Source organism: Nelumbo lutea, chromosome 4 (assembly GCF_056320005.1).
Source record: "Nelumbo lutea isolate HS-2025 chromosome 4, American lotus-T2T, whole genome shotgun sequence".
NCBI lineage: Eukaryota > Viridiplantae > Streptophyta > Magnoliopsida > Proteales > Nelumbonaceae > Nelumbo > Nelumbo lutea.
The window spans coordinates 41819893-41832057 of NC_142687.1; the positions used below are offsets into that span (position 1 = coordinate 41819893).

Here is a 12165-nt window from a genome sequence, read left to right on the forward strand (position 1 = left end):
CATTTTTCACAGACCCGTGGTTATTGCAAAAGTCAATCCAGTTTTCATTGCAATCCACACAAACCACAAGTAGCATTATTAAAAATATGTTTTTCCTTTAGCCTGGTTTTAACCGGAACAGCATCAATGCAACATTTCCAAATGAAATTCTAATCTTGGGTTGTACCGTGACAGACCAAATTGTGCTCCAAATCTTTGATTACCATTTTTAATGCAATTCACGCAAACCACGAGTAGCATTATTAAAAATATGTTTTTCCTTTAGTCTGGTTTTAACCGGAACAGCATCAATGCAACATTTCCAAATGAAAGTTCTAATCTTTGGTTGTACAGGGATAGACCAAATTGTGCTCCAAAGGTTTGATTACCATTAGCAAGAAAGTAAGCTGATTTAACCGTGAGATTACCTTGTGGGTGTGGGTTCTAAAAGAGTTCATCCTCCCATCTATGAGAAGCAAGCTTGATACTTAGAATTTGTTTTGCAACTAGGGGAATGAAATTTTCCTCAATTAACCTCTTATTCCAACCACCTAGGTTTGGATCTATTAAGTCACAAACTTTGGACAGCCTAGGATTATTTGGTTTTGGGCCATAGATTTTAAATCCACTCAACCCTGGAACCCAAGGGGAGTTCCAAATATCTATCTTTTCACCATTTCCAACACCCCAACAAATTCCTTCCAGGAGAACAGCTCTACCAGCTAAGAGACTTTTCCATCCCCAAGAGCCATGAAGGCTTAGGTTGGATGAAAGAAAACATTTGTTTCTTAGGTATTTTGCTCTGATTACTTTTGCCCGTAAGCTTGTATAGCCTACAGCTAACCTCCAAGACAATTTAGCAAGAAGAGCTCTATTAAACATTATTGGATCTCGGAATGCCAACCCTCCATTTAGTTTGTTCTTGCTAAATTGGTTTCAATTAATCCAGTGAATTTTTCTTTCATTTTTTGAAGATCCCCACCAAAAATCTGTTAGCCCGTTTGAAGGCAGGTCTTGTTGGAAAAGGAGAAAACAGGACATGCTGTAAAAGGGGATAGCAGCTATCACAGATTTAAGCATAACCTCTTTACCTGCTTGGGATAACAACCTTTTCCAACCACTTGTTTTTTTCTCAAGCCCTTCAACCAGGTAATGAAGATGTTACATTTGGTCTTGCACATTGAAGGGGGGAGACCCAAGTAGATTGATGGTTTTTCTGCCATTTTGATATGAAGAGACCTTGCCACTACCTTTTATAATTTGGCATACATTTGTAGGTTCAAGGTTACCTCAGATTTAGATATTGATTTGCTGTCCCGAAGCTTTGGCATAAAGATTAAGAGCTCCTAGAATCTCCTGACCTTCTACCAGATTTGCTTTGCTAAAAATATAACTATCATCTACTAATAAAAGGTAACTTGTGAGATTGTAGGGCTACCTCTACAGAATTTAATTCCAGAAATTTTACCTTCCTCCACTCTTTTGGATATAATAGCAAAAAAACACTTCAGAACACAATAGAAAAAGATAAGGAGAAATGGGATCTCCTTGTCTTAAACCTCCTGACGGGGTAATTATTTTACTTAGGGATTCCATTCACTAAAATTTGAAAGGTAACTGAGGAGACACAGTTCATCACCCAACCAAACAATTTAGTTTTAAAGCAAAATTTCTCCAAAACTTTTTGCAGTAAAGGCCATTCTATTCTGTCATGGGCCTTACTAATGTCGAGCTTGAGAAGGATACAAAAATATGTACAATGCAAATACAAGGTTTTTCACTGCAGATGTTAGTATTTGTACTCTTCCTGGCTCAGTTCGGGAAGATAAATCCAAGCATATTCAGTGCAAATACAAAGGAGCCTCTGAATGAACCATGAATATCTGTATTTCCACCGAACATATTTGTATTTGCGGGCTTTGCGCCTTTCTCGAACCAAGCTAAAAAGAAGAAACTTGAATAAGTCAGTCAAGTGGTCTCCACCTCTGACACTATTCAGTTTTCACCAAATATTGTTTACCGATATTCCATGCATCAAAATCCATTTCATGAAAAAGCAGAGGGAAACAGAACGAAATAGAAAATTGCCTCAAAATCCATTGTTGATTGCTTACAGACTTGCAGCAAGAAATAGAAATTTCATAAAAATACATAATTATATATTGCTTTTGTTTAATAAATTTAGCAATTAGCATAGATGAACCACACCAGTATACTGTTAAGTCTGTAAATCATGAAAATTTTAACGGCTGTCTCTAAACAATGAGCTAAAAAGCTGGTAAAAAACAAAATTTGCCAAAAATCCAGTACGCCTCTAACATAACAAAATAACCATCATGAGGATTGTGAAACAAAGTTGTGAATGTCATGATGCTGCTATTAAAATGAGGGTTCTCTAATCTCTGTTTCCCAATCAATATGGTAACTTTCCCCACTAAAGGATGCTTTTGGTTTGAATTAACACAGTAGATTTAACTATAATATGTAGTGCAAAAACATCACTGCAGCTGGATCGAAGAGACCTAAACAACTGAGCCCTTGTGTATGACAGAACGTTCATCAGGAAGAGGACCCCCATCAACAGTGTAATGCCGATGCCACAACCTGCATCTGTTACCCATTGTTTACAGTATTTGATGAAGCATCATCTATCCCCGATTTGAACCAACAGAACCCTCAGGTGCTGCAGTTGCCAGAAAAATTGTGATAAATTAATTGAAGGCAAACATGGCAAACACCTGGTGTATATAGGTGCAGACGTGCAGTTGCCAAATAATTAAAGGTATCTTCATTGAAAGACTAATATGATTTGCACCCTATGCAAGGTGAAGCCAACAAGATCCAATAGAATCTAAGAGACTACCTTTAGGAGGCTCATCTTGAGGCTTCATAGCTGGAAAGAGAAGAACTTCCTGTTCCCAAAGCCCACAAAATGAGTGAGCGCTAACAGGAAGTAAATGCGGGGAAAGCAATGATTGAAAAAATACAAATTAATACATCACACACACAGAATGATGACCTTGATATTTTGTGAATCTGTAAGCAGCATTGTCAGCCGATCAATGCCTAATCCCCAACCACCAGTTGGAGGCAGTCCATATTCCAGGGCTGTGCAGAATGTTTCATCTAAAGCCATTGCTTCATCATCACCTGATTGTCGGTCCTGAAATCATGCCACATAAATTTCGAACATCCCCATGCATCCATAAAAATACAATAATTTCTTAGTTCTAGTTCTTTTATCAATTCTCGGTTTTAGTTTGTGTTATACCTTGAGTTGCTCAGCGAATCGTTCTCGTTGTACCACAGGATCATTCAATTCTGTATATGCATTGCAAAGCTATAAATAGCACAGGTTAGTTACAATAAGCAGCATTTACTCATAAAAAAAAAAGATTTATCAAGACTAAGAGAATTGAGTCTTCATAGTTCGTACTTCATGCTGATTGATGAACAACTCAAATCGTTCAGTGAGGCCAGGTTTAGATCTATGCCACTTAGCCAATGGGCTCATAATCTCTGGATGGTTAATAATGAACGTAGGGTTTACACATGTCACCTCCAAGAAGTGCCCCACAAGCTGCCAACCAATGAGAAACTGTAAGTCATTCTCATATTACAACAAACATCATTGACAGAATTCAGATGCAATAACTTCAAGTTGGGCACTCAGTGTATACACGGATTCACCAGGGGAACTAGTTCAGAACTTAAAAAGAATAAAAAATAATATCAAAAAATTAAAATATTTAAAAGAATATACAAATACTAGTAACAAATGTTTCACTTGCTGAGGTTTTTCTCTTCCAAATGTTCAACCAAGACAATGACAGAATTCTCAGACCAAATTACATGTTAGGTGCTGATTCTAACACTTGAGAAGGTGCTGTTTTCTTTCTTCCATAATTGAAGATACACACTTGGTGGTGTGGAGTCTATGCTTCATCCTTCTTCTGCAATAGGTCTTAAAATATGTCTTTCGCTGATTTGGCAGACAACCATACAGCAGCTTAACTAATTTTATTTTTTTCTTAGTTTTTCTTGCCTCTGATGCATCTGTCTTCAACTGTTTAGTTTCAGATTGCTTTCTCTTCAGACCCCCACCCTAAACCATTTTTTTATCAATAACAAAAATTTTATTGATAATAAAAATGAGACAGAAGATAATACAAATTTCCCAAATAAACAATAGTACCAACACCAAGCTGCAAGGGGAGGGGAAGAAGGGGAAGAAAAAAGTAGCAATTAGAGAAAGAGCAACTACCCCAGAATAAATGCACCCCAATACAATTCCAATCATTACAATAAACCATAAACTTTGTTGCCTAAAATCTTTTTAGATTTTTTTAATCCATTAGAAATCCCCCATGCAGTATCTAGAACATACACTGTGCCAACCATTGCTCCCCTAACAATTTTCCTTGTTCGAAATGATCCTTCACACCTAGGTGTGCAACTTAGATGAGCTTGGCTTGAGCATTAGTTAAAATTTGAACGGACCTGGCTCAAGGGCCTGGGCCAAATGCTGTCTAAATTCTTCAAATCAGATCCCCAACCCGCACCCTTAGTGAAAGTTTGAAACCCAAACCAGACCAATTGAAAATTTTTAATTCAAAAAAAAATTAATCCTCCATCATATAGCCAATAGAATAAACATGATTTCTTGACTACTAGATATCAAGAGTTAAGATCGATTCAGTGAGTAGCTGATATTTAAGGCCATATTATTTCTCTATCATGATGCAAATACTTAACAAGCAACAAGACATTACTGCAATTAGTGTAACATTGACCCTTTTGTATAGGGAGATTCTTCCAGGTTTTCATCAACATTTTACCTCTGAAAGTGCCATTATTATTGAAAAATATAACAAGGATTTAGGAGTACCTTGTCTAACAAACGAGCTGTTGTCTGCGGAGGAGGACATTTTACACATGTCACCTCCAAGAAGTGCTCCACAAGCTGCCAACCAATGAGAAACTGTAAGTCGTTCTCATATTACAACAAACATCATTGACAGAATTCAGATGCAATAACTTAATTTTAGTCTTGGAGGACGTGCAATCGGCTTTATTGTAAGCCCTTGGATCTGCTTTAATCGAGACCGTTGGTTTTCGGGTACAACGGCTATAAATAGGAGGGCCATAGGCCTCATTTTCTCTACGCCAACCTGCCTTGCATTCAGTTTTGAGGTCACACATTCGCCTTGTTTACTCGAGCTCTCCCCGTTCTTCATCGCTTTCTTAGTCCACTTTTACGGTGAGTCCTCTACTCTGTCCAAACAATGTCTCGGAACTCTGCTTCTATTTCTCGGGATAGCTTCAGCCCCTCCTCCATGTCAATGGAGAGACTTTGGGCCTTAGTTTTTCATTACAACCTCCCCAGGGATCTTATCTACAGTCTCCCGTCCGATAACTATCCCTGGGAACACAATCACGACGGGATCGTGATCTTTGACGAACAACTCATGGCTGGTCTCCGACTTCCTCTACACCCTCTGATAGTGGAGGTTCTTTGCCAATTTAATGTCACCATAGACCAACTGCACCTGAACTCTGTTTGGAACCTGGTGGGGACTATTTCCCTGTTTTTTGAGTACTGTCTTCCTCTTTCCCCTGATATCTTTGCCACTATCTTGTTGATTAAGAATGCCTCCCCTGGAGCCCCTCCAGAAAGGTGTTCTTATTACTTTTCCCCTCCGTCCCGACTTCAAGCTCCTCCCTGAGCTACCCAATAGGATCCTAGCCTGGAAGCGGGGTTATTTTGTAGTTTGCAACCCCGAGGGGTGGCCCTTTCTGACCCACTGGAGGGCCGCCATTCAGGATCCGGGCATTTACTTGGACCCGAAGGTTCGGGAAACACTGCAGTCCTGGGCGGGGGTAGACTTCCTCTGTTCGGATTACTTGGCTGAGGACAAGCTCGTAGGGCCGGCTTGAGCCTCGATAGGTTACCCTTAGGTCGCCTTCTTCTCTTTTTTTTTATTTTTTTTTGCGAATTGGACTAATGCCTTGTGATTCTTGCAACCAACATGTATGGTGTAGATGCACGTCGCCTGTTGTTGAGCAACCAGAAGTGTAGGGCGAAGAGGTCGCGCCCCGACCAAGCGTCCACTTCTGGGACCGCCGAGTTCAAGGCTGTGGACTCAGCCTTTGTTCCACCATCGGAGGTCCCACCTGTGTCGTTCGATGGAGTAGCAGTGGGGGGCGGCGAAGAAGAAGAGGTCCCACCCCCAGAGCAGTACCCTCTGGCCGCGCGGTCCAGTCCTACCGTCTTCCAGCGGTTCCCTACCAAGGGGAGGGACAAAAGCGTCACCAATTTCCTTGTGGCCATGCGGAGGAGCCGGCAGGCGGTCAGTCATGAAGAGATCACGGACTAGGCCAGGATGCACCATAGGTAGCTTGCCAAGCTGGCCTCGGCTCACTGCATGGTGGTAAGTGCCTACTTCTTCCCTTTTTCTCCCCCTCCTTTTTTCTCTCTTTCTCTCCCACTTACCTCGGCTTTTTATTGGCAACTGAACTCTGCCATCCACGCCATGGCCTGTCAGATTGCTATTTACTCCCAGGACGTCGTCAATCAAAGGTCGAACGTGCAGAGGCTCTAACACGAGCTCGACCAGGCTTGGGATGAATTTCTCCAGGCTCAGAAGGGGAACGAGGCCCAGGAGCTACTCGTTAGGGACCAGGAAGCGCGAACCTCCCGACTATCTGAGGAGAGGGAACTTCTTCGCCAGCAGGACCAGAGCTTGGAGTCCACGCTCCATGAGCGGACACGAAACTCCGACACTGCGGTGGAGGCAAAGCGGGCTAAGGCAGTGGAGGACTTTAAAGAGTCCCAATAGTTCCATGACCTCTAGGTTGAATACGACTCGAAATCCTACCGCTCGGGGTTCAAGCTTTGTCGGTGGTTGGTCCGGAAGAAGTTCTCCGATCTTAACCTTGAGGGCGTAACAATGAGAGACCTAGCCTCAGAGACGACAGACGCTGCAGAGGAGGAGGAGACCAACTCCTTGGAGGAGAGCGATGAGGATGTAGAGGAGGTGGGCCCTTGAGGCTAGTTGCACTCTTTTTTTTTCTTCTTTTGAAAAATGACTCTTTTGAAGTGGTTGCTCCCGGGTGGCTAAGTCCGTTTCTCTTTCTTTTCTTTATGCTTTACTGTACTGAGATGTTCCTTTTTTCTGCTAAGTGTTGTGCGATTTACTCTTTGGCCGAAGTGACTATTTCACCCGAACTGTTAGAGCTAAGCACTCAAAGTGGGGTCACCCCGAGCTATCTCCCCGCACTTAGTAGGGGTGATTTTACAATGTACACCGAGGTGATCAACGCGGTGGAGCTTATGCCCGACCTGTATGCATCTGGGTTACTTAAGTTAAAGTCGGTTGTCCCAAACGGGTCCAACTTGTATACCGGGGCGGGCTATGCATCATAGGATTCACACCCGAGCTGCCTACATTAGCTCGGTGTTTTAGCCCTTAGGCTGGGGAAGTGACTTATAGTCCACTCTCCTAGAGTTCGCCCATGCCATAGAGGTGACTAGATCTTATAGTGTTGAGGTCTTCGTTAGCTTGACGTTTTGGCCCTTAGGCTCTAGGAGCGACTACAGTCCACCCCCTTCTTGAGTTCGCCCATGCCAAAGAGGCGATTGGGTCTTATAGTGCCGAGGTCTTTTGTTAGCTCGGCGTATTGGCCCTTAGGCTTTGGGAGTGACTACAGTCCACTCAGCTCGGTGATTACAGGTAATACTGCCTTAAGTTGACAATATTCCATGCTTGAGGTACTTGTTTCCCTTCAAGGGTTTCGAGCTCATATGTTCCTTCCTCGAGCACCCGCTTTACTCGGTAGGGTCCTTCCCAATTTGACCCGAGCTTTCCAATATCGGGCTCAGGCACCATAACTTTACGAAGGACCAGGTCTCCGACGCGTAGGTTCCGCTTCTTGACCCTGGCGTTATAGTACCGAGCTACTCTCTGCTAGTAGGTCGTGGTCCTAATGTATGCGAGGTCCCGTACCTCGTCAAGTAGGTCAAGGTTGGTGCGTAGCTCGTTTTCATTTGCCTTGTCATCATACACTTCCAAACGTAGCGTGAGAACTCCGATCTCGGTTGGGATGACTGTTTCAGTGCCATAAGTGAGGTTGAAGGGAGTCTCGCTTGTTGCGGTCTTTACCGTGGTCTGATAAGCCCATAGTACACTAGGTAGCTCATCTACCCATAGCCCCTTAGATCGATCGAGGCGTGCCTTCAGTCCGTAGAGAATGGCTCTGTTCGTGACCTTCGCTTGGTCGTTTGCTTGAGGATGTGCCACCGAGGTGAAATTTTGTTGAATTCTCATATTTTTACACAGCTTTTGGAATTTAATATCCTCAAACTGCTTACCATTGTCAGAGGTTAGTACATGGGATAGTTCAAAACGGCACACTATATTCTTCTAGAAGAAGTTCTGCACATTCCGCGTTGTGATCGTTGTGAGAGGTTCAGCTTCTACCCACTTGGTAAAATAATCAACTGCCACCACTATGAACCTCCTCTGCCCTGTTGCTGGCAGAAATGGTCTGAGTATATCGATCCCCCATTGTACGAAAGGCCACGGGCTGGTGAGGTACTTCAGGTCTGTGGCAGGCTAATGGTGGATGTTGGTGTGCTTCTGCCACTTGTCACATCTTCTGATGAGCTAAATCGCATCTGCCTTCATCGTTGGCCAGTAGTATCCCTGTCGTAGCGCTTTCTAGGCGAGAGCCCTACCTCCCAAGTGTTCGTCGCATAGGCCCTCATGAGTGTCGCAGAGCACGAGCTCGGCCTCGGAAGGTTACAAGCAACGTAGATAGGGGAGCGTGTAAGATCTTCAGTACATTCGTTCGTCAATTATGACGTATTTGGCCGTCTGATGCTCTACCCTTCTAGCGGCATTGCGATCTGTAGGGAGAGTCCCGTGTAGCAGGAAGCTCGCGAGCGGATAAATCCAGCTCAACTCTGCTTGAACGACAGGAGCAACCTCCTCTGCCCCCCCCCTCCCTTGAGAATGCTAAGCCGAGGCAAGTTCCCTATATACATGGTTCTCATGGTATTATCACTAGTGCTGGCTAACCGGGACAGGGCATCGGCCTCGGCGTTCTCAGATCTCGGGATTTGCTTGATGAAGTGAGACTATAAGTTGAGCAGAGCCTCTCTGACTTTGGCTAAGTAGGCGATCATGGTTGGCTCGCGAGGTTCATATTTGCCTGTAACTTGGTTGACCATAAGCTGAGAATCACTGCAGATGACAATGTGTTTGGCTTTCACTTCGTTTGCTAGATCCAACCCGGCTAGTAACGCCTCGTACTTTGCTTCATTGTTGGACACCGCAAATTCAAAGTGTAACGCATTCTCCAGTTTCACCCCACTTAGCCCATGCAGAACGATTCTAGCTCTGCTGCCCTATTGGTTGAACGAGCCATCTACGTGAAGGATCTAAGGCTCCTCATCCCAGCTCAAGTTCGATCTAACTAGGAGAGAAGCCGTAATGGTTGCTACCTCATGGTGCTCAAGCTCAACCGGCCTGGGAACCTTGGGCTCATTCAGCTTGGGGACCTCGGGCTCAACCGGCCTGGGGACTTCGGTGCTGAAAATGCATTCTGCGACAAAGTCGGCTAAGGCTAGGACCTTGATAGCAGTTTGCGACTTGTACTGGAGGTCGTACTCACAGAGTTCGATGACCCACTTCGTCAACCTACCAGAGACCTCGGGCTTGAGTAATACTTGCCTTAAAGGTTTGTTGGTGAGGACGATGAGAGTATGAGATTGAAAATACGAGCGAAGCTTCCGAGCTGCAATAACTAGAGCATATGCCAACTTTTCAATCTCTGGATATCTTGTCTCTGCTCCCTGCAACACTTTGCTAACATACTAGATAGGTCATTGGACCCTATCTACCTCTCTTATCAATACCGAGCTGACCACCTTGTCACTTGCAGAGAGGTACAGCTCCAAAAATCACCCTCTTTGGGTCGGGTTAAGACTGAGATACTGGCGAGGTACTTTTTGAGCTCATCAAATGCGAGATGGCGTTCTTTGGTTCATTCAAAGCCTTTTCTTTTAATCACCTTAAAGAAAGGCAGGCAGCAATGTGCTGATTTGGACATAAAGCGGCTCAAGGCGGCTATGCAGCCATTCAAGCTCTGAACCTCCTTCAATTTTTGGGGTGGTATCATATCTAGGATGGCCTTAATTTTATCCGGGTTGGCCTCAATGCAACACCGGTTGACAATGTACCCTAGGAATTTACCCGATGTGACACCGAAGGCACACTTGTTCGGATTTAACTTCATATTAAATTTACGCAAAATTTCAAAAACATAATGCAAGTCTCTTATTAAATCATTTGAAAGCTAAGTTTTGACGACCATGTCGTCTACATGACATTCTATTTTCTTGACGATCAACGGCTCAAGCAATTTATTTACAAGTTTTTAGAATGTTGCCCTGGCATTTTTCAGTCCGAAGGGCATGACCTTGTAACAGTACAGGTCAAACTTGGTTATGAAGGCTGTCTTTTCTTCGTCATCAGGGTCAGTACTGATCTAGTTGTAGCTTGAATAGACATCTAAAAACTCAGCAACTCATGCCCTGAGGTCGCGTCCACCAGACTATCGATCCAGGGGAGTGGAAAGCAATCCTTTGGGCAAGCTCGATTCAGGTCGGTATAATCGACGCACATGCGCCATTTACCGTTAGTCTTTTTTACCAGAACAGGGTTGGCCACCTAGCTCAGGTAATGGACTTCCCTAATAAAGTCAACTGCGAGGAGCTTCCCGACCTCCTCGTCAACTGCTCTCCAGTGCTCTGGGGCTAAGTTGCGTTTCTTCTATCTAACGGGCCTAACTATAAGATCAGTATTCAACTTATGAGTTATGATGCTAGGGTCTATGCCGGGCATTTCTGCCGCGGACCATGCAAAAACATCTAAGTTTTCAAGTAAAAAACTTACCAGTTGGGATCGCAGAGGCTCCTCGATTGAAGTGCCGATCTAAAGTGTCTGAACTGGGTCCTCTGTCGAAGTTGAGAAGAAGACAGTCTATTCTATGGGTGCAACTCGCTCCTTGCACTGCTTCATAGGTCGCTCCAGCTCGAGGTCGTCTGCCACCTTGGCTTTCCCTTTATGGGCGGCGATGTAGAACTTGCGAGACTCAAGCTGATCACCTCGCGCCACCCCAACTCTGAAGTTTGTAGGGAACTTCAACGCCATATAGTAGGTGGAGACCACCGCACGTAGGGCGTGGGTGATGGGCTGACCTATTATGGCGTTGTACGGTGAGGGAGTCACGACCTCCAAGAAGTCATGATTGAGCCTCACTATGCTAGGCTAGGTGCCGACCTCCACAGGTATAGTGATTCTCTCCAGGGGCCTGACTTCCTCTCCGCTAAGTCCCACCAAGGGAGTACTTGCGGGCTTGAGGTTGCTTTCTCGGAGCTGGAGCTTGTTGAATTCCGCCTTGAAAAGAATGTCCGTTGAATTTTCAGAGTCGGCGAGGACACGCTTGACTTCGAAGTCGTTAATCCTTATCTTCACGATGAGCGCATCATCATGGGGGTAGTGGACCCTGTGCATGTCGTCCACCATGAAGAAGATCGGGTCTTCCGTCCTTTGCCGCTTCGGGGGGTTTTGGTCTTCCCTTCCGACCTCGAAGGCTGATGTCCGAGCTGCAGCCGAGGTGCAGCCTGCGATGATCAATCCTTCGACGATCACATGGATAGTCCCCCGAACTGGTCTCTCTTCCGGGGGCTACCTCTACGGCTGCTCTGCTTGCATACTGCTGGATTTAGGAGCATCTCTACTTTGCTCCCCCTGCCGTCCTGCTTTATTATTATTATTTTGTATAAAATTTCTTAAATATCTGCAACAGATGAGCTCCTCTATCTCGTCGAGGAAGTGTTTACAACTCTCGGTACTGTGACCGTGATCTTTATGGAAGCTACAATACAAGTTTTTATTCCTTACATTAAGGTCCCCTCTCAGCTGGGGTGGCCACTTCACGTACGGGGCATCCTTGATTGCCATAAGGATCTCGGCCCGCTTTGCATTTAGGGGTGTGTGGTCTGTCCTCTGGTGGTGGAGCTCAGAAAGGCTGACCTAGCCTTGCCCCCCGAGCTAGGTCTTTTTTCTTCTTGTTGTCCCCCTGGGTCGAGGACTCAGCCTCCCTTTTTCTTTTTTCAGG

The 12165-nt window shown here is 44.6% G+C and overlaps 1 protein-coding gene across 1 annotated transcript; it reads right to left on the reverse strand.

Moving 5' to 3' along the window:
- Positions 1-2192: 2192 nt before the first annotated feature.
- Positions 2193-5181, reverse strand: LOC148855414 (lysine--tRNA ligase-like). The gene is made up of 7 exons (XM_088984908.1): positions 4990-5181; positions 4868-4942; positions 3416-3559; positions 3251-3319; positions 2999-3142; positions 2843-2891; positions 2193-2662 (listed from the first exon to the last, which is right to left on the reverse strand). The coding sequence occupies exons 1-7, from the start codon at positions 5179-5181 to the stop codon at positions 2628-2630; spliced, it is 708 nt and encodes a 235-aa protein (XP_088841034.1). The 3' UTR covers positions 2193-2627.
- Between the last annotated feature and the right edge of the window lie 6984 nt (positions 5182-12165).

Coding starts and splice junctions, on each gene's coding strand:
- LOC148855414 (XM_088984908.1), bottom strand. CDS start 5,181: ATGTGTGACCTCAAAACTGAATGCAAGGCAGGTTGGCGTAGAGAAAAT. Junction 3,143..3,250: donor GATTCGCTGAGCAACTCAAG/GTATAACACAAA, acceptor GCATGATTTCAG/GACCGACAATCAGGTGATGA. Junction 2,892..2,998: donor CAGATTCACAAAATATCAAG/GTCATCATTCTG, acceptor CTTTGGGAACAG/GAAGTTCTTCTCTTTCCAGC.